The 23,280-nt window shown below is 44.1% G+C and overlaps 1 protein-coding gene across 5 annotated transcripts in view; it reads left to right on the forward strand.

Moving 5' to 3' along the window:
- The window catches only part of sez6b (seizure related 6 homolog b), a 270,502-nt gene that overhangs the window by 137,244 nt on the left and 109,978 nt on the right, over nucleotides 1–23,280 (forward strand). For all 5 annotated transcript variants that reach the window (XR_005072165.1, XR_005072166.1, XM_037084349.1 and 2 more), the window contains exon 4: nucleotides 1,486–1,675. Coding sequence is in view for 3 of the 5 variants with exons in the window: in XM_037084349.1 (XP_036940244.1) it covers nucleotides 1,486–1,675 (190 nt within the window). In the remaining 2 variants the exon portion in view is untranslated. The remainder of the gene's footprint in view (nucleotides 1–1,485; nucleotides 1,676–23,280) is intronic.

A 23,280-nucleotide genomic window follows, 5' to 3' on the forward strand; every position in this document is an offset into this window, starting at 1 on the left:
GTATTGAACCCCCTGATAAAAAAAAAAAAAAAAAAAAGGTAAATTGTACTATTAAGAAATATGGTATTTTCAGTAACAATTATTGTGGGGAAAAAAACAGTACCAGGAAATTACACAGTCAAGCACAGAAGTCTGCTCTACGATGTTCGTTTGTTTTGTGTCTGTTTTGTGTCTGTGTACTTGTGTACTGTATCCTATTCATTTGCACATTTTCATTTGCACATCATTCTTGTAATTGTTCACTGCCAGCCGGTCTGCTCCTTTTATCCTTTTACCCAAAAAACAGATTGTGTATATATATTTATATTGTATAGTTATATTTTCTAATTTTTAAAATAGTTTATATTGTTAATTTGTTATATTTTCTATTCTTTAAATAGTTTATATTGTTAATTTGTTATATTTTCACTTAATAGTTATTTGATGCATGCACCAATATCACCACAACAAATTCCTCGTATGTGTAACATCGTACTTGGCAATAAAGCTTTTTCTGATTCTGATTCTGATTCTGATTAACATGCTGACTTGTTTGTGTCTGTGTACAACTACTCCACATGCCTTTAATTGCCCCCTGGGGCCCATTACTTTTTTGTTAAGTTTTTTTATTGAATATTATTTATTTATTATTAATTACTTATAATGCTTAAATGTTCACAATGTTGAAAAATCTGCTGCTGCTCTGAATAGATAGAATCTGAAAACTTTCCATGCTAAATTCTAAATCATCTAGAATAATGTGGGGAACTGTTGATAAAATGCGTTGGTGATGACTGTAAATGCATGTGTAAATAATTACATATTGTTTTTTTATGAGGGGCCATCAGGGACATTATTCAGAATTACCTCTCACACACACATGTGAAATGATCTTACATACACTACTGAAACACTCTCATATAAACAACTGAAAAATGATTCACTCACACACACTACTAAAAAGCTCTCACACATACAAGTGAAACACTCTCATACATACTACTTAAATACTCTCACACACACTACTGAAACACTCTTATACACACTACTGAAACACTCTCACACACACTATTGAAACATTGTTATACACACTACTGAAAGGCTCTCACACACACCACTTAACGTTCTCACACACACTACTTAAACGCTCTCATACACACTGGTCTAGAAGCTTACTGTGTTATGAGCTGCTGTCTCACTAAATCAGGTGTTGAATATGCACAGATTGCAGCTGCAAACTCAGTGAAGATGGCAGCGCAAAGTTTTACATCGCAATTTCCTTGTAAATCGGACCCTCTGGTGATGCTGTGTAGAACCGGTGCATCAGCTCCCGTAGCAGAATGAGGGTCCTCATCTTGGATGCTGCTAATTTGTTAATAGAGTCTAAATAGGTCTGTTGCTTCAGGTCCTGAGAGATTCTAGAATTCAGAATCTCGATCTTTTCTTTTTTTTTTTTTATTTTATATGATGCATAAATGGTCTAATTCCTCATTTGTTTTCTTTTAGTTCATGAAGGTGAATCTATCTGAGGGAGACAAGGTGGTGTTTGAAGATGTGGGCCATGGGGAGACCACCATGCTGGCCAACGAGTCCATTCTAATGAGGGGGTTGGTAGTACGAAGCCACAGCAATCAGATCTCTATCCGCTTCCACAGCCAGAGGTCTCAGATTGGATCAGTCCTGCTCAGATACCAAGGTACATGACACAAGTACACTAGAGTTTTGAGAAAACAGCCAACATGACATCTAATGAACATAATTTAGATAAACAGTCTGTCTTAGTTAAGCCAAGTTAGAAGAATGGGTCCCTGACATGCTATGTAAGTCCTTTGACAAAGCTATAATAAATAAAATGATAGCTGTACTTATATGAAGCCACGGAAACACATGGAAATAAAAATAAAAAAAAATCATCACAGTGATTTCTCAATAACCTGCATGTTCTGATCTGAAATCATGATTACACTCACTACTGTGAGTTCAACCTAAAACATCTCTGTCATTTTAATCAGTCAGTACGTTGCTAGATTTGTGCTCAAGGATTTATAGCTCTGAAAATGACTTGTGCTATCAAGCAATAGGAGTTACTATTTCTAAAAAAAAAAAAAAAACTACAATGAAAACATGAAATAAATACACACAAAGACAAGTCATTCAAGTTTAGACACAAGTCTAAGTTCACTATTAAGGCCTTTTTTTCTGTCTGTCAAGTCATTTGAACAGTGACTGGAGTCCATTGCTTGGCTTGCTTCAGATGTCTTGTGAAGCACATCAATACATGTATGACAATATTATTATTATGAAAGAATAAGCCTTGTGTAATTTGTCACTGAAGAGTTTGCCCCATGTGATTTTTATGGTTGACAGCCCCAACATATTGGTATGTGCTGTTATTCATGCTATCATCCTAACCCTAACCCTATCTGATATGGCAGTCATTTAAAGCGGGGAAAGAAAATCTATTTAACTCCTTCCATAATTAATTAAGGGCAAATCCTGTAGCAATTACATCTTCATAATAACCAACAGAATATTAGATACAGCCCATTTCAAATTAATTTGTAAGCATGTCAATGGTTTAGAATTATTTAAGGAACAGAATGAGCTGGCCCATCTGCTGCTCAACATTTAGCTTAATATCCTGGCACTACTCCTATGATGAAAGATGCCTGAGTGTTTTTCCATCAATTGATTACATGAAGCATGCAGCTTGACATCAGCTACATCAATTGCATTATTTTCTGATTAGGGTTTTCTTTGAAAAGGAGATATTGACACCAGTCATTTTAAATGGAAGCGGTCAACTGATGGTACTTTTGATATTGATACATCAAAACCATGTTTATACAAACAGACAAGAGACAATCAACAGAGAGACCCAGCTTTTACAAAATTCAAAGGACACCATCATCTGTCAGATAAATCTTGTAGTCAAGAGTGAATCAGTATGAGTATGAGTATGACTTCATTGGCAAGGATGTGCACACACCTCATAAATAATCAACAACATAACATAAACTTATACAATTTCCAGATACTAATGTATGCTTTGCAGGGAACAGCATCTCACAAGACAGTTGTTGACTGCTGTTAAACATGTTATGAGCTGCAAATAAATGTCATGTTGTCTGACAACAGAAAACCACAGATTAAAAAGAAATACAATCTCAAATCACAGACCCCAATAAAAACAGGGAATATAAAACAAATCAATTGATAAGAACATAGGATGCAGACTTGCAGCAGAGAGAGAATGTAAAAGAACTCATGTGGATGAGCAAGACAGAGTCTGAGTTCTCCCTAAAACACCTAGATTATTTGATTGATAGTCACATTACTCGTGCATGTAAACATTCCATCAGATCGGATTGGATTTTTGTTCTGCGCACACCCGAGATTTTGTTCCCGGGGCCATAAGCTGGAAGTAGAAGGATGGTGATGGCGGTGATGGCAGTGATGGCAGTGATGGCAGTGATGGCGGTGATGGCGGCGTGTTTCCTCCAAAATAACCACAAGCAAGAGCACCATTGTGCATCTAGTTTGTGTAATTATCATGTACACCATATACGAAATGTACAAAGATATAACTTCGTCTTGGTCTTTGTACACCATCTTTCTTGAATGCAGAGGCAGAGTTTGTTGTTGCTTGGTGACGTAAAGAGGTCAGCTGGCTCTATTACCACAGCGCCACCTATCTTGTAGGATCCCAAAGTGTTCCCAGGCCAGCTGGGCGACTTAGTCGCTCCAGCATATCCTGGGTCTTCCCCGGGGTCTCCTCCCATCGGGACATGCCAGGAACACCTCCCGAGGAAGGCGTCCCGGGGGCATCCAAAACAGATGCCCGAGCCACCTCAACTGGCTCCTCTCGATGTGGAGGGGCAGCGGCTCTACTCCTACCACCGAGGAGCTTCCCGACTACCTCAGTGACTTCGGCTTGGGTGATGAATGAGTCAACCTCTGAGTCCCCAGCCTCTGCTTCCTCTATGGAAGACATGTCAGTGGGATTGAGGAGATCCTCGAAGTATTCCTTCCACCGCCCGACAATGTCCCCAGTCGAGGTCAACAGCTCCCCACCTCCACTGTAAACAGTGTTGGTGGAGGACTGCTTCCCCCTCCTGAGGCGCCGGATGGTTTGCCAGAATTTCCTTGAGGCTGACCGACAGTCCTCCTCCATGGCCACTCTGAACTTTTCCCAGACCCGAGTTTTTGCTTCCACGACTGCCCGTGCTGCCGCTCGCCTGGCCTGCCGGTACCCGTCAGCTGCTTCAGGAGTCCCCCGGGCCAACCAGGCTCGGTAGGACTCCTTCTTCAGCTTGACAGCATCCCTTACTTCCGGAGTCCACCACCGGGTTCGGGGATTGCCGCCACGACAGGCACCGGAGACCTTACGGCCACAGCTCCGGACAGCCGCGTCAACAATAGAAGTGGAGAACATGGTCTATTCGGACTCAATGTCCCCAGCCTCCCTCGGGATCAGGTCCAAGCTCTCCCGGAGGTGGGAGTTAAAGACCTCTTTGACAGAGGGTTCTGCCAGACATTCCCAGCAGACCCTCACAATATGTTTGGGTCTGCCAGGTCTGTCCAGCTTCCTCCCCTGCCAACGGATCCGACTCACCACCAGGTGGTGATCAGTTGACAGCTCAGCCCCTCTCTTCACCCGAGTGTCCAAGACATACGGCCGGAGGCCAGATGACACGACCACAAAGTCGATCATTGACCTCTGGCCTAGGGTGTCCTGGTGCCATGTGCACATATGGACACCCTTATGCTTGAACATGGTGTTCATTATGGACAAACTGTGACTAGCACAAAAGTCCAGTAACAAAACACCACTCTGGTTCAGATCGGGGAGGCCGTTCCTCCCAATCACACCCCTCCAGGTAACACTATCGCTGCCGCTGCGTTGAAGTCCCCCAGAGGAACGATGGAGTCCCCGGTTGGAGCACTCTCCAGTACCCCTCCCAGGGACTCCAAGAATGCCGGGTACTCATTCTGTTCGGCCCATAAGCCGAGACAACAGTGAGAGACCTATCCCCGACCCGAAGGCGCAGGGAAACGACCCTCTCGTTCACTGGGGTAAACTCCAACACATGGCGGCTGAGCCGAGGAGCTATAAGCAAGCCCACACCAGCTCGCTGCCTCTCACCGCGGGCAACTCCAGAATAGAAGAGAGTCCAGCCTCTCTCAAGGAGTTCGGTTCCAGAGCCCAGACTGTGCGTAGAGGAGAGCCCGACTATCTCTAGCCGGTACCGCTCAACCTCTCGCACCAGCTCAGGCTCTTTCCCCCCCAGTGAGGTGACATTCCATGTCCCCATGGCTAGAGTCACCGTCCGGGGATTGGGTCGCCGGGGCCCCCACCCACAACCGCCACTTCTGAACCCTCCTGCGAGTGGTGAGCTCACTGGAGGGCGGGCCCACGTCGCTCCTTCGGGCTGCGCCCGGCTGGGTCCCATGGGCAAAGACCCGGCCACTAGGCGCTCGCCTGTGAGCCCCAACCCCAGGTCTGGCTCCAGGGTGGGGCCCCGGTAACGCCAATCCGGGCGACGTAAGCGTCCTTGATTGATTGTTGAACCGATCTTAGTCTGACCTGTCACCTAGGACCTGTTTGCCTTGGGAGACCCTACCAGGGGCATTAAGCCCCGGACAACATAGCTCCTGGGATCATTCAGGTGCTCAAACTCCTCCACCATGATAAGGTGCTGGTTCAATTCAGTACATTCTTTTAGTAGACACTGTAGGAATAAGCCTGCTTATGGGCCTGAGAGCCCCTCTCACCTCTTCACCTGGCAAGAAGAGGAGTAACTGTCTCTGCATCTCTGGGTCCTCATTTCTGTCATTAATTACCAAGTTGACTGTTTTCTGTAAAGGCGCCTGTTTGTTTCAAAACCTTTCTACCAAGTAAGAAGAGACAATGTTTTTCTTGCTGTAAACACGTCACTGGAGACTTCTTTCAGTAATTTACGACAAAAAAGTACATCTGGTCTATTATGCCCCCCTCAAAAGATGATGAACTCCTTTTCCTCAGATCAAACGAGGTCAAGCACGATAGAGTCTTTTCTCTTCACATCAGAAGAAATGAGAGCTGTTTTTTAACACAGATATTATGATTTAATGTAAATGTTACATGTTGTAAATTATCACTTCTGATCTCTAAATCTTTCTCTCTTTGAAGCAGCATACATTCTCCAGTGGGGGAAGAAGTTGGTTGGGGGAAACCTAATCCAGTGTTTAATCATGTTTTAATTATTAGCTTTTCATGAAGACAAAAATTCGCCTTTTAAACCACGGTTAAGTTCTTGGAACGTTAAACATGATTTCAAAATGTGAAAAACAATAGTTAAGTTAAATTCAACTTTTGTGAGTCTAAACTCAGATTACAGAAGGACTGAAACGAGAGACATGCTCTCTGCTCACTCTCTTCTTCTACTTCTCCTTACTTCACACTTCTCCTACCTTTTCGCTCTGCTCTTCATGTTCTAACCCTGAAGGGGTAGAACCCCTCTGTAACTAAGGCTTGAAAATGTGTTTTTGGGAAGGCCACGCCCCTCACACCGTAAGTCTGATTGACTTGAAATTTGACACACAAGTCCAGCTCCATGTGCTCTACAAAAAAGCCAATAGGATCATGAAGCTTCACCTACCTAGATTTTTTGCTAATTTGCATAGTGTGAAAAACAGTAAAATGAATAGAACTTTTGAAAGATTGACTCTATCAACACCAAATTTGGTGTACGGCCTCGGGGGATGATAAATCCTATTTCTACTATAAATGAGCCAGATTGTTCAAAAAAACATGGCCGCCACGGACCAATGTATTTTTTCACAATGGGCGGGGCTTAGAAATGACTGGCCATAATTCCGACACCCTTTGTCCTATCATCATAAAACTTAGTGAGTAGGTTCACCACTGTACTGGGAATCTGCCTACCAAAGTATGTTGAGCTCAGCCAATAGGGGGCGCTATAAATGCTACACATGCGTATCTCAGAGACCATCAGACGGAATTTCACCAAATGTGGTATGCATACTCTAGGGGCAAGTATTAACTAATATCTTGAGTGCCATGTTGATAGGTAAAAGTGGGCGTGGCCTATTCATCATTAACTATCATTGTTTGCATTTTATTCATTTATTGCAAGCTGGAAGGACCCAGAGACACGAAACTTGGTCTGTTGAGTATAAATGACCTTCAAATGCTGCTCCAAAAATGTGATCCAATCCGTCAGATGGGAGCGCTATAACATAGGGTGTAAACTTCAAAAGGCTTTCCCTGCTAAGCCATACGTGCTATTGACTTGAAATTTTTCATACACGTCCTCCTGATCGTCCTCTACAAAAAGCCTCTATTACAGATTTTTTGCTAATTTGCATGATGTGAAAAACAGTAAAATGAATAGAACTTTTGAAAGATTGACTCTATCAACACCAAATTTGGTATACGGTTTTGGGGGATGAAAAGACAAGTTTCTCTTATAAATCAGTCAGATTGGTCAAAAAACCTGACTGCCACGGACCTATCATCACAAAACTTGGTAGGTAGGTTCACCATGGGACTGGGAATCTGCCTACCAAAGCATGTGGAGCTCAACTTATAGGGGGTGCTATAAATGCCATTAGCATGTCGCTGAAAAAACAATTTGGAGAAATCTGGGGCTTATCATGGGTATGTGTTGCACAGATCTTTGAGGAACACAGCGGCCGATGTCATCCCCTGCGGGCGATGAGGGTCAGAGTGGCCAGCTTGGAGCGAAAGGGGTTGGAACCGGCAGATTGCTGCTTGCGGCTATATTTGTTTCTGTATCAGAATCAGAATCCGAAATACTTTAATAATCCCAAGGGGAAATTATTTTTGTTACAAGCTCCAGATGTACAAATAACATATGTTATACAAGCAACATCTATTAAGAGCAAAATATAAATATAAACATAAATATATCCATGTTTGTCCATGTTTGAGTCAGGTTACAGAAAGAGGGATGTCTGACTCTCTCAGGTAGACATTATAAAGTTTAATGACCACAGGCAGGAAATATTTCCTGTGGCCCTTATCTGGGTGAGAGGAGTCTACCGCTGAATGTGCTCATCTGCTGGGCCGGTGTGTTGTAAAGAGGGTGTGGGACATTATCCAAGATGGACTGAAGCTTGGACAGCATCCTCCTCTCTGCCACAGTCATTTGAGTGTCCAGCTCCTCCCCCACAACGTCACCAGCCCTTCTGATTAGTTTGTTCAGTCTGTTGTTATCTGTGACCTTCAGCCCACTGCCCCAGCATGTGACAGTGAAGAAGATTGCATTGGCCACAACAGACTCATAGAACATCCTCAGCATCGTCCGGCAGATGTTAAAAGACCTCAGCCTCCTGAGGAAAAAGAGTCGACTTTGGCCCTTTTTGTAGACCACTTCAGTATTTCTTGTCCAGTCCAGCTTATTATTAAAGTACAATATTTATATTCCTCAACAGTGTCCACAGGGACACCCTGGATGGAAACAGGGGTCACTGCTGTTTTCGCCCTCCTCAGATCCACTATGAGCTCCTTTGTTTTTCTCACGTTGAGCTGCAGATGATTCCGTTCACTCCAAGTGACAAAGTTGTCCACAACAGTCCTGTATTCATTCTCATCACCCTTCTCGATGCAGCCAACTATTGCTGAATCATTAGAAAACTTCTGAAGGTGGCAAGACTGAGTGCAGTATTTGAAGTCAGAGGTGAATAGGGTGAAGAGGAAGGGAGAGAGGACGGTTCCCTGTGGGGCCCCAGTGTTGCTGACCACCTTGTCAGACACACAGTTCTGTAGGCGCACATACTGTGGTCTGCCCATCAGATAATCGACAATCCAGGACACGATGGGGTCATCAACCTGCATGGCAGCCATCTTCTCACCCAGTAGAGCTGGACGGATGGTGTTGAAAGCACTGGAGAAGTCAAAGAACATGACTCTCACAGTGCTTGCCGGCTTGTCCAGATGAGTGTAGACTCTGTTCAGCAGGTAGATGATGCCGTCCTCAACTCCCAGGCGGGGCTGGTAGGCAAACTGTAGTGGATCAGTGAAGGGCCTGACCATAGGCCTTAGCTGCTCCAATACGAGTCTCTCCAGGGTCTTCATGATGTGAGATGTCAGGGCCACCGGCCTGTAGTCCTGAGGGCTGCTAGGATGCGGTGTCTTTGGCACAGGAAAAAGGCAGGACATCTTCCACAGCACAGGGACCCTCTGGAGGTGCAGGCTCAGGTTGAATACTTGACTAAGTACTCCACACAGCTGGGGGGCACAGGCTTTAACCACCCAGGGAAGAACACCATCGGGACCTGCAGCTTTGCCGAGTGGAGTCTCATCAGCTGCCTTCTCACCTGGTCAGGCATGCAGAACACTGGAGTGCTGACAGTTTGGGGAGAGGTGAGGTCCTCAGGTTGTGGAGAACATGATGCAGAGCAGGGGGGAGGGGTGGAGTAGGTGGGTGTGAATTGAGGTGGAGGGGGGCAGACAAGGGGTCTGTCAGGAGGAGTAGCAGGAGGTAAAGTGGCAGTTGTTGTTGGGTAGCCAGCAGCAGAGTCTTGTGGGAGAGGGGCCGCAGTATCAAACCTATTGAAAAAGAGGTTCCGTTCATTGGTCCGGTCCATACGGCCATCCAACCCCATATCGCCAGTCTTTTGGAACCCGGTAATGGTTCTCATGCCACTCCACACATCCCTCAAGTTGTTTTGCTTGAGTTTATTCTCCAGCCTCCAGCTTTCTCTTGTAATTGTCTTTAGCCTCCCTGATGTTAAGTTTGAGTACCCCCTGTACTCTCCTCACCTCATCACGGTTGCCCTCTCTGAATGCCCTCTTCTTCTCATTCAGGATGATCTTGATGTCCTTAGTGATCCAAGGTTTGTTATTAGCGTAACAGGTTACAGTTTGAGCAGGGACATTGCAGTCTACACAGAAGTTTATGTAATCCGTGATGCACTCTGTAAGCCCATCAGTGTCCTCCCTGTGGGGCTCACAGAGTGCAGACCAATCAGTTATTTCAAAGCAGCCCTGCAGTGCCTCGTGAGCCTCCTCCAACCACCTCCTCACAGTTCTTGTGGTCGTAGGCTTCCTCTTCCCCAGAGGCACATAGCAGGGTTTGAGGTGAACCAGGTTGTGATCTGACCTGCCCAGAGGGGGGAGAGAAGAGGAGATGAATGCATCCTTAAGGTTAGCATACATAAGGTCCAGGGTCCTCCCCTCTCTGGTAGGACAGCTGACGTATTGTTTGAATGTCTGCAGAACCGTATCCATGGTGACGAGGTTGAAGTCTCCCGACATGATGATGAGGGCACTGGGGTGTTTAGTTTGAAGCTTGGAGATGCTGGTGTGCGTGGTGCTGCAGGCAGATGTTGGGTTTGCAGAGGGAGGGATGTACAGGACAACAATGATGACATGTGGGATCTCTCTAGGCAGATGGTATGGATGGAGTCCAACAGCAAGCAGTTCAACATCCAGGCTACAGAGCTGTTCTTTAATTGTGATGTGACCAGGATTACACCATCTGCTATTCACTAGAACGGCAAGCCCTCCGCCTAACCGCTTACCGCTCTCAGTACAATCCCGGTTGGCCCGGGCGGTGTGGAAACCATCCACAGAGACGTTCTGGTCCTTCTCCTCTCCATAAGCCCGTCTCGTCTCCACCCTCCTCTCACCCCCCGACGTTGCTTCCCTCCTCTGCATCCCCGGTGTGTTTTTCTCCAGAGTTCACGTGGTATGTTACGTCCTCTTCCATCTCTGGGTGGTGTAGTTCTCCCTGTTTGTATTTTCTGTTGGTTCTCTAGTTCTCTGCCTCTCCCTAATGTGTTTCAGGTGTGAATTCTAATCATGGGGTGGAGCCTCCACCTATAAGGGCAGGTCTTCCTGCAGTGTTCGGGCTCTCTCTCATCCCAGGGGTGCCTCCATGCCACCTGTTGTGCCTGCCATTTTCCTGCTTTTGTTATGTTTTCACATTCTTGGTTTCCTTTAAATTCCCTGCTTAATATCATTTTGTAAATAAATACCCCTAGACACGTGCTCCTTTTGACTGCCTGGCCACAATACTGGCCGGCAGTAGCGCAATCAGCTGTTCTCCGGAGTGAACAAAAGCAGCATGTCCCGGTGGAAGCAGCATTTTATAAAAAACAACATGAAAAAAGCACAAAAACTCTCTAAAAACAACCTTGTTAGAGAGGGAAGGACTTCACAGATTAATAGTGAAGAAACGATAACAAACAAAAAGGGGAAAAAAGTTCAAAGTTCAAAAAGCAAACTCAAAGGTAGGAGCAGCGTAACAGGCAGCCTGCAGCTTTTGCAGTGTTTTGGGCAATTGCAGCACGTTCATGTATTAGGTTGTGTTATGTGTATTTGCAGCCTATTTACTTAATGTTGCACATGAGTTGTCAAATTGATGTTTGAAGATAATTTCCTACTTTGTAGATGTTTTGTGTTTCCTTTAGTTATAGTACATACAAACTGGCTCACCCAGCAGAGAAAACTTCTCCTGTTAGTCACTCCATAGTAACAGAACCACAACAAAGGAGAGTCAACATCTGTGTGTAAGGGAGTAACATTAGTATTTTAGTGAAAATTATTGGTATGGTGCTGATAAAACAGTTATTCATCCAGTAAGATAACAGCCTAGTTCACTCAACAATAGCAATTAGCTTTAGTTGTATAGTCACAATTAGGTCAATTAACACACAAATTAATTTTGATATGATTTTGATGCATTCAGTGACCGAACTGTAAAATGTACAGAAATTAACTCAATTCTCCATGGCCTCTCCATGGATAACACCAGAGCGCACTACAAGGATGCACTCCGACTCGGACTGTCCTTCCACCTGGATGCCACATACCTCGAACCCATGCCCCCTTTCACTGACCCCTCTGTGTGTTTGAGTACTCCTTTGAGCCTGCATTCATCCACATAAGGAACGAACGGAAGTGGCAACAAGTATGCTGAGTAAATGAAGGCTACGCACAGCTCAGAGAGCATTTACCTTAGAAGCTGGAAGACTGAGCAAGGTGGACTTGAATGCATCCGAGGTGGAGGTGTCACTCGGAGATGCGCTGAACTGTGCTGCTGCAGCAGAGGACAGACAGCAGCAAATGATGAATACATGCTCAAGTTGGCATAGTGTTAACAAATAGCCAATCTGAATTTAACATCTTATCTCCAAGTCTCCCACTGGTTTGACTTTGTGGCACATTTGTAATTTGTGCCTCAAAGGAGGAATCACACATGCTGAGGGGTCCATGAAATGGGAAATAGGAGAACCGTGTGTAGGTTAACCTCTTGCCATGCACGGGGTAGAGGTATGCGGCATCAGGGAAGAGGGGCAGTCCCAATCACCAGAGGGGCTCCGTACCAGTTTTCTTGAGAACATAATATGCTATTCGTACCAGCTTCCATGGCAATCTGGTTCTTAAATGAATGTCTTGGCATGGACCAAGGACTTATAAATGTACTGCCTTTTTCATCCTAGCAGGGACAAAATAGAAACCCACTGACTTTTGACAAAAACAAACAAACAAAAAAAAAAAATAATAATCATGACCAGTCTGGATGGTGTGTAATTGGAGAATTCACAATGGTGGGCTGCATTGAAAATACAGTAGCATCAGCTGCTTGTTGTTTACCTGATGAGTTTGTTCTCTGTCCCTGTAATTACCAACCCCATATGTATTGTCATTGGCCCATAGAAAAGCTGGCCATCAGAGGGCAAGAGCTCCAACTGCTACTTGTGGGCAGGAGGTCGAGTCTTCCATACCATGTTAAGCTAATTGAAAGAGAAATGGCAGGTTAATCTTGCTGTAACAGCATGTCCACATCCTGCAGCCACAGGCCCCCGCTAAGCTGAGGGGCCACTTTAATAAAGCATAAATAAAATGGATTGCAAGGGGGTGGAGGGTGGTTGTTGGGGTGGTACTGTGTGTGTGTGAAGCCCCCTTGTTGGCTTATTGACTCACAGGGAGCGGGAGAATGAAGAGAGGTGTGTTTTCATGCAACATAGATTAGACCACCTTCTGCCAGCAATGTTTCTTTCCTCGTTCTTTGCTATTAGACTCATCCTGCATCATCTGTGCTACTCTGCTTTATAAACAATCTCTTTGTGGGTGTTTCTGTGCCTTCATCCTCTCTTTCCTGTTGGCTATTTATCATAGTTGATGGCCTCTTGAGGATGGAGCTCCAGTGGACTCTCCTCGGAGCAGTTACTGAAGGTCTTCTCCATCCTTTCTTTGTTTTTCTCTCCAACGACTGCTCCCAGTAGATCACAGTAAAACAAGGACAATGCAAAAGATGTGTAGAACATAGATATAACAGGATAAGAGGTGTTAATTAAAACTATGTCTCATTTAATGGCAGCTCCTCCTCAAATACATCTAGTTGCTTTATGTTTATCAATGATTAATTTGATATCAGACAGAATAGAAATGATTCCACAAAATTGGTTGGATTTCACAGCAGAGCAAATGTCACACTTTGGATGCTGTTTTCAAGGCATTTTCACCCCCTCCTCTCATTTTAGACTTAATTTTAGACTTGAAATATTTCCAAAAGTGTTGGATGGTTTTGCTGAAACCATTTGGAAACAAGCGTTTGCACAGCATATACACACAGATATCCAGCCAATCTTTTTTAGCATTAGTGTTAAACAGTGATTTAATTAAACAGTAACTGCACCAATTGTACATGTTAATGCGTGTTTACAGGTCTTGGGAAGAACTCCTGCTTATGTGAAAAATCTGTATAAATCCTTGTGTGGCTCCAGTGATGTCACACAGTGGTTAAGTTACATTGTCGGTAATGTCGACACCAGGTTTTAAAAATAAGTCTACTTGACAGTTTGAAAGCAAATGATGGCAGAACCAGGGCAATATGTTATTTTTTATTCAGTGCATTCTCCTTACTTTTTAAAACCAGGTGCTGCCAGGTGCTTACACTACCCATAGTGCAACTTAGTAAGGGTTATCCTTCATAAAGCACAAAATGTTGACTCTGATACAGCTGCCAAAGTTTTCAATCTGAAACTCACTGTACAAGACCCAGCAGCAGATGACAGACAGATAAGATAACAATGACATGTTATTGTGTTCCCCAGCTTATTTCTGCTGCCCACAGGGCAATTTATTAAAAACTCAAATAAATATTGGCCAACTAAAACACTTAAACATTTGTATAAATCTGTGGTTCTGTGCCTTTTGGTGCCATGACCCCAGCATATGCACTGTACCATAAATGAATCATGATGCACCCCTGTGTCAAGCCTCAAATCTTTTCCCTGCAAACTCTGTGGCACAGAGATCCTGCTATTCACTGCTATTCCACAGTGAAGCCTGGAAACAGAGCTGCCATATGCATTTATCAATGCAGAGATTGCAGCTCCTCACAGTAATGCGGAAATAAACATTTTGAGGGAGCAAATGAGATTAGAGATGAAGTTTGATCCAAGCAGAGCCATTCCACATCAAAGCCATATCACAATGCGTCTGTAAAATAAATAAATTCAATTTATATCTGTTAGCTACGGGGACCATTAAACATCTCACATTATTGCTCTTCCCCTGTGATCTACACAGTGGCCAAGAGGCCTGATTAGATACAATGGAGGCCAACATTTTCTCATAGCAGTTGTATAGAGCCGGCTAATGGCCAGTCCAGGGCTTATGTGTTGGTTAAGCAGCTCAGTAGCAGCAGAGGAAATAATGTTCCTACTGAAGTACAAGTACTGATAACTCAGCTTAGATTTTACACGTCTAGCGGCACTACCATTGTCTGCATTGTCAAAGTCAAGATAAAAAACAATATTCACCTATGAAATTCTAAGTGGTTCAGTAAATTACAAGGAGTTGAACCTGCATGTTGGGTATTGTTCCTTAAAGGTTCTTAAATTAATGCATGCACATTATGTGCATCACAAGTGTCTATTTAAATGTCAGTGTGATGCAGTTAGTCCTGTAAGGACTGGATGGCTCGTACTGATGCAGACAAAATGGACAAATCCCTTCAAAAACACTGCAAGGGTAAAGAGCTGGTCCACTGTTCCATGGCAAGGATGGAATTTGCATTGCTCCTCATGCATCTGAGTTTCAGTGATCGGTTGGATCCTTCTTTACAGCACCCTAAATAAACTTTCCCGGGAAGCTGAGCAGAGTGAAAACCTGATTAAAAATCAGAACCACCATCGCAGACAGCCACTACACAGGTACTTGACCCAAACTCCATATGACACCGAGTGCCTCCCTTTACTTCTTGCACCTTAGTTTTTGCTTTGTCGAACACCGAAGCTTCAGCCAGTCTGGCCTTTCACTGTGAAGCAGAATTAAAGACTTATTTTGGGGCCCCTTCAGAGAATAGCTTCATTCACACTGCCCTTTGAGGTTGGGGATCCTGCTTCAATTCTCTGCATCCTCCTCTGTATAAAAGTCTCAGATGCGGCGAGCGGTGAGGGGTGAGGGGTAGTATTAGAGGTGCAGCATTGACGAACCGTACCTGTGTGAAAGGATAAGTCAGTGGAGCGGAGCAAGGGCATGTCAGTCTGATGGTGTTCCCAGTGTGATAACTAAACAGATCCTTCACTCAACAAAATGAAGACAAATGTCCCAAAAAGCAGCGTTACAGGGCCAAACAGCAGTCACATAGTAACTGGTAGTGTCTTTGGCATCTTATATGAGGACAAAAACACTGCAGTTATATGTGGAGATGTGTCTGTCATCATGTCTGTCCAACCGACTCTTTGTCACATTTCTACCCAAAACACAGCGTCTGTCACTGGCAAAAAACTTGAACTCACCAAGTGTTTGTCTCCTTCCACTGTTGTTTTGTTGTAGTTACTGTCTTGAAAAAAATCACAGTGACGGTCAACCCCCCTGACAGAGACTTTAGTGACCTTTCCCCCTGAAGACAGCATCCATCCCCTCAAATGAGAGAGTCAGACAGCGTCCAGTTTATAGATTGTGATTATGTAATTATGTAATTTAGAGTGAAAGACATAACTTTGTCACTTTCCAGGATTTTGTTGGGTCAGGATCTCAATCACAACACATTATAAAGTCTTCCATATGATTATAAACAGTCAGCGGATACATATTAAGATTAATAGGAAGACACTGGGGAAACACATTGAAAAAAACACACAGACATCACCATCAGAGTTGTTTCTTGCTATTTGCGGACTATGCGGGTGCATAGGGCCCCCACACCACTAGGGGGCGAGTCCAACCTTAATATCTGAGGACTGTCCAGACGGAAAAGGTGTGAAAAGTACCTGGCCCTTTTTTTTCGTAGCACCTCCACTGAGGTTCCAAGTGAGCCGACACTGTATGAAAAGGGGGATTTTCATTAGTACACGACACTGTAGATTGTGGTGGAAGTTCAGGTTTACGACTGCACACAGCAATTTGCAAGCAACACTGTCCCCCCATGACCCCCCTCCCCCTAATTCTAAGGGAGGCTTTAGCATGTAAATGAAAATGCTGTTAGCTATACAAATGCAAATCAGGGTAGCAGGGGGAGTTTCACCACAGGTGACATTTTTCTGAAAAGTATTAACTTCATTTTAAGAAAATCTCTGGTATAAATAGATCAGGCTCAGTATAGCCTAATTATAGACTCCTAAATTTTAGCTTGAATTGATTTATTTAATGAAAGTATGCTAGATTAATTACAGTGTATATCATTAGAAATGGCCACTATGTAAAAAAGATACACAAAATATATATAATTTTTTAGTTGAAGTTAAAGATAAAACGCCAGTTGATAAGGAGTCAAAATTTGCATGAAATATTTTGACATGAATAAGATATTAAAATGTATAAATAATTTCTGTTTAAAATGTGTGACTTTAAACTATAAGTGCATGGGTTCTGAATGTTTTAAAAGGAATGTCTTAAAAGCAGTTGAAAAGTAATTCTTATTATGTGTGTTAGTTCTTGACATTTATGAGTTTTTACACTTAATGGCGTGGAGCAGCTAAAAGTGGACTGTGTGTGTTGTCAGTGTCGTGTTTTATCACTAATGGACTGTGATCTGTTGTCGGACGACGTGCTGCTAGTGTGTGAGTTGGACTCTCCATTGCAGTCGAAGAGTTTGTATTTTATTGGACATGAAGCAAGTTCGGCTAAGCTAGCTAGCAGGAGCTAGGCTAGCGGCATGGCCACTGTCAAGAGGAGGCCTGCGCTGATGGGAGGAGCTTTGCCAGGTCGCCACAGAGAATGTCACCGACAGAGGGCGCTTCGCTGCTGCAGAGGGATACGGAGGTTTATCGCCGCGAGCACTGTGTTTTCTAACTAACCTCACCTCATAATGAGGCCGTGCCCTCATATTTGCTTGGAGCTATGTCTACAAGTCCAGATTTATATGATGCTGATAATGACGCCATTGTGTGTAAGTAACTTTTACTGTTTTCTCCTTCCTTGTTTAATTTTACTGTGACTTACCTTTTATTCATACCACTCTCATTTGATTGTTTTCCAGCTGCCTGTAAAACATTACGAGACAGTACTCAGGAGCTTCAGGTACAAACAACCAGATCTTGCATTGCAGGCGGAAGCTGTGAGGAGTTCAGCTCGGAGTCAATCGAGAAGAAAGAGGGTAAGACTTATTAGATAAGTTAAGATTTGATTATTAGATAATGTTTTTGGTCAATGTGACTATATTTCAGGTGCATTAATGATGTGTTGTGTCCATAGGCAGTGCATCGCGCAGTAATGATTGTCTTTATTGATTGTTTTTGCAGCTACCGGAAGTGAGACAGTGTGCTAGGTGAGGATGAGGTGGACCTTTGGAAGTGCGCCATCATAGACCTGATGTCTGATGAGGAAGATCGCGGGGTGTCTGGATGGATTGTGCGACCTCCATCCTTTCGCAGCAAGGAGCTCACCGAGCTCTGTGCCACACTGCAGTCCAGATTAGAGGCGATTCCGAAGTACAGGGCAGCGCACGACAGACGTCTGCAAAATGGACCAAATTCAGACAGAATGCCACTAGTTACCTACAGCTCAGGGCAGCTTCACCTCACGGTGCTGTAGGATTTTGGGCTTCTCGTGAGCTTCCTATCTGTTGTGTGGGCAGATCTCCTACGCTTTGTACATAGTTGTGTGTTTGTGCTGATAAACCGCTTTCTTTGAATAAACAGCACCATCCAAATTTTGCTTTCCTCAATAAATTCATTCATGTCCTTGATGATATCATTAATAAATTCATTGTTTATAAATATAAATATAAATATAAATATAAATATAAATATAAATATAGCCACAAGTGGCAGTCTGTGGGTTCTAACCCCTTTCGCCCAAACCAGCCACCCTGACCTTCATCCCCTGCAGTCGATGATGCCACTGTGTTCCTCAAAGATCTGTGCAACACATACCCATGATAAGCCCCAGATTTCTCCAAATTGGGTTTTCAGCTACATGCTAAAGGCATTTATAGCATCTCCTATAGGTTGAGCTCAACATGCTTTGTTAGGCGGATTCCCAGCTTTGAACCTACCCACCAAGTTTTGTCATGATAGGACAAAGGGTGTGGAAGTTATGGCCAATCATTTCTAAGCCCCGCCCATTGCAAAAATACATGGGTCCCTGGCGGCCATGTTATTTGACCAATCTGGCTCATTTATAGTAGAAAGGCATATAGCAAATTTGGTGTGATAGAGTCAGTCTTTCAAAAGTTCTATTCATTTTACTGTTTTTAATGTTACGCAAATTAGCAAAAAAGCTGTAATAGCAGTTTTTGTGGTGCAAGAGGTTTTTGTAGATGACTATCAGGAGGACGTGTATGAAAAATTTCAAGTCAATAGCACTTATGGCTTGGTGGGGAAAGCCTTTCGAATATTACACCCTATGCTAAATGAATAAAATGCAAACAATGATGGTTAATGACGAATAGGCAATCTGGCTCATTTATAATAGAAATATGTCTTTTCATCCCCCGAAGCCGTATACCAAATTTGGTGTTGATAGAGTCAATCTTTCAAAAGTTCTATTCATTTCACTGTTTTTCACATTATGCAAATTAGCAAAACATCTGTAATCGCGGTTTTTGTGGTGCAAGAGGCTTTTTGTAGAGGACTATCAGGAGGACGTGTATGAAAAATTTCAAGTCAATAGCACTTATGGCTTGGTGGGGAAAGCCTTTCGAAGATTACACCCTATGTCAAATTTCCAGTCAATCAGACTTACGGTGTGAGGGGTGTGGCCTTCCCAAAAATGCATTTTCAATCCAAATTACAGTGCCACCATGTGGCTGACTGGGCTCATATCATTTTCAATCATTGGGCCAAGTTTCAAGTTTCTGGCCCATTCCAGCTCATGGAAATTTGAGCTCAAGTGGCAGACAACAAAAAATAATGAACCAGCACAATTTTAGAAGGGGGATTAGAACCCTAAAATAATAATAGCCCAGCACATTCATTCCGCTCAATAGGTGTAAATCTGTTTAAGAAGATCAGTCAACCCCAGCGTGTCACCTTCAAGCATTTTCTCTCTGGTAACTACATTCATTCATTTTTCGTGACACCAACAGACAGTTCTGAACTCCTCAAGATCATTTTGGACCTAAAAAGAGCGCATTCTACTAAATTCTTGGGGGTCCTCATTGATGACTCTCTTAACTTTGAAGGTCATATCAACCACCTTGTACACATGTAGCCCCAGGCTGTTTTAATCCACACTCAATTTATTTCAGTAATAGTTTGATTTGATAAAAGTACACATTCTGTTTCAAAATGAATGTATTTTGATGGACGTGTTCAGTTTAATGTGAAGTATATGTTGTCACTTTAAGAGATAGGCTGCAGAGTAGGTACATGTGCTGTTTTGTTTATACCATATACATATAAAGCGCAGACGCCGCAGAGACAGCTACTGCCTATTGGCGCTGACGAGCCACGGGGCTGTCATCTTGAACCAATCACCCACTCCACTCTGTATCTGTTTAGCAGGTGCAATGCGCAATTAATCAATCGTAACTCTGAATTCAAAACTTTTTTTGCTGCAAACATCATACATGTAGCTATGATACAGAAATCATAGAGTAGTCTATATCTATCTATATGTCTCTAAATATACATACATACACACACATATACATACACTATATATATATGTGTGTGTGTGTGTGTGTGTGTGTGTGTGTGTGTGTAAAAAAAAAATCCCCTTCTCACTGTGTCAATCACAGCAATAATGTGTATCTGTCAAGCTTGGGTCCTCTACCAGAGGCCTGGGAGTTTGAGGGTTCTGCGCAGTATCTTGGCTGTTCCTAGGACTGTGCTCTTCTGGACTGAGATGTTGTTCCTGGGATCTGTTGGAGCCACTCTCCCAGTTTGGGGGTTACTGCCCCGAGTGCCCCCACTACCACGGGGACCACGCTAGCCTTGACCACCACCCTCTTCTGCTCTTTGTCCACCACCACTATGTCTGTTTGGTTAGCCAGGAGCTGTTTGTCAGTCTGGAAGCTGAAGTTCCACAGAACCTTGGCCCTGTTGTTCTCAGCCACCTTCTTCTGTGGTATGGCCCATTGGGATTTGGGTGCTTCTATTCCATACTGGTTGCAGATGTTCCTGTATACTATCCCAGCCACTTGGTTGTGCCTCTCCATGTACGCTGATCCAGCTAGCATCTTACACCCTGCTACTATGTGCTGGACTGTCTCAGGGGCTTCTTTACACAGTCTGCATCTTGAGTCTGATCTACTCTGGTAGATCCTGGCCTCTATGGCTCTTGTGCTTATGGCCTGTTCTTGTGCTGCCATGATTAGTGCCTCTGTGCTGTCTGTCAGTCCTGCATTTTCCAGCCACTGGTAGGATTTCTTGATATCAGCCACCTCTTCTATCTGACGGTGGTACAGGCCATGTAGGGGCTTGTCCCTCCAGGTTGTCTGCTCCTCCTCCTCTGCACTCTCATCAGGGTTCTGCTGCCTGAGACATTCACTTAGCAGTTCATCCTTCAGGGCCATTTTTTCAATGTTTCATCCTGGACCGTGGCCTTGACGCTCACTAGCCCTAGGCCTCCCTCTTTCCGCTTAGTCTATAGCCTCAGGGTGCTGGACTTGGGGTGGAACCCTCCGTGCATGGTGAGCTTTCTAGTCTTGATATCTGTGGCTTCTATCTCCTTCTTTGGCCAGCTTATGATACCAGCAGGGTATCTGATGACTGGTAGTGCGTACATGTTGATGGCTCGGACCTTGTTCTTACCATTTAGCTGACTTTTCAGGACCTGCCTTACTCTCTGGAGGTATTTGGCTGTGGCTGACTTCCTTGTGGCCTCTTCATGGTTTCATTAGCCTGTGGGATGCCAAGGTACTTGTAGCTGTCTTGGATATCACCTGTGTTGCCCTCTGGTAGGTCAGTCCCCGCAGTCCTGATCATCTTGCCTCTCTTTGAGACCATCCGGTCACACTTGTCCAATCCGAATGACATCCCTATATCATTGCTATAGATCCTGGTGGTGTGGATCAGTGAGTCTAATACTCACTCACCTCTGGCATACAGCTTGATGTCATCCATGTAGAGCAGGTGGCTGATTGTTGCCCCACTACAGAATCGGTACCTGTAGCCAGTATTCGTGATGATCTGACTGAGGGGGTCCAGGCCTATGCAGAACAGCAGTGGTGATAGCGCATCTCCTTGGTATATGCCGCACTTGATGTTGACTTGGGCAATCAGCTTTGAATTGGCCTCTAGGGTTGTCTTCCACATTTCCATCGAGTTCTTGATGAAGGCCCATAGGCTCCTCTTGATCTTATACAGTTCCAGACATTCCAGTATCCATGTGTGCGGCACTGAGTCGTAGGCTTTCTTGTAGTCAATCCAGGCAGTGCACATGTTGCTCCTCTGGTGTTACTGCCAATTCCTTTCTGTACCTCGCTCATGTATTGAGCCACATGCTTACTCATTTTTGTCGCATGTTGTGCAGAGACAGGTAATTGGCCGGTAGTTGGATGGGATGGGTCCTTCTGGGGGTCCTTCATGATTAGGACTGTCCTGCCCTGGGTTAGTCATCTGTGCTGCTAGGCATTCATGGAGTGCAGTTAGCTTCTTCAGCCAGTATGTATGGATCATATTAGGGCCTGGTGTTGTCCAGCTCTTCATCTTTGACACTCTTTCTTGGATGTCTGCCATTGAGATGGTTACTGGTTCTTGTTCTCTTTCCCATATGTCTTTCCAGTATTTTCCCACCTCAGCTCATGGTGGGTCTGACCGGTTGTTTCCCTGCCACTGAGAGTACATCTTGGCTGGTTCAGTGGAGAACAGCTTGTTTATTCTCCTGGCCTCTCCCTCCTTGGTGTATCTCTTCAACTGGGTAGCCAGAGCTGATAGTCGTTGTTTGGCAGTTTCGAGTGCTTCTGGTATGGAGAGTGAGTTGTACTTCCTGGGTGCCCCTTTGTTTATTATTCACCATGTTCCCTTTCTGCAGTTCTGTCGGGGGCTCCAGATTTCTAGTTGGGTCACGATCTTCCTTCTCAGGTCAGCAGCTCTCGTGTTGAGGCTGTTGGTATCTGATGGGGCTTGGTACCCAATCTCTGGTTGTGGGGATGATGATGACATCTCCCCGCTGACCTGTCATCCTGGCTCCCCCTTGCCGTAGCATCATTGTTGTATTTCATCAAGCTCTAGTTGTGAAAGTAGATTTCGATTAACGATGTTGGAATGTCTGAGCCGGTATGACTCCATCATTTTTGTGTTTTTATATATATATATATATATATATATATATATATATATATATATATATATATATATATATATATATATATCAGAGAATATAATTCATATCAGGACAGAGAGAGAGAGATGCCCCAAATAATTTTTCTGAAAGGACTGTGTTGGCCCGGCTCTTGAGCCATAAACAAAACAAGACAGACAAGGTGTAAACTGCAAAAACGAAACAATTTATTAACCAAATAACCATCCATCCATCCATCATCTGTACACATTATATGTACGCCGCTTAATCCTCTGCAGGGTCACGGGGGGGCTGGAGCCTATCCCAGCTGACTTAGGGCGAAGGCAGGGGACACCCTGGACAGGTCGCCAGTCTATCGCAGGGCTACACATAGAGACGAACAACCAGGCACACTCTCATTCACACCTACGGACAATTTAGAATAATCAATTAACCTCAGTATGTTTTTGGACTGTGGGAGGAAGCCGGAGTACCCGGTGAAAACCCACGCTTGCACAGGGAGAACATACAAACTCCACACAGAAAGATCCCAGGCAGAGTACCGGCGATCTTCTAGCTGTGAGGCAGCAGTGCTAGCCACTGGGCCACTGTGCAGCAATGTAATATTATTTAGAAAATAAAACAAA

This window comes from Acanthopagrus latus, chromosome 2, assembly GCF_904848185.1.
Source record: "Acanthopagrus latus isolate v.2019 chromosome 2, fAcaLat1.1, whole genome shotgun sequence".
NCBI classification, from domain to species: Eukaryota; Metazoa; Chordata; class Actinopteri; order Spariformes; family Sparidae; genus Acanthopagrus; species Acanthopagrus latus.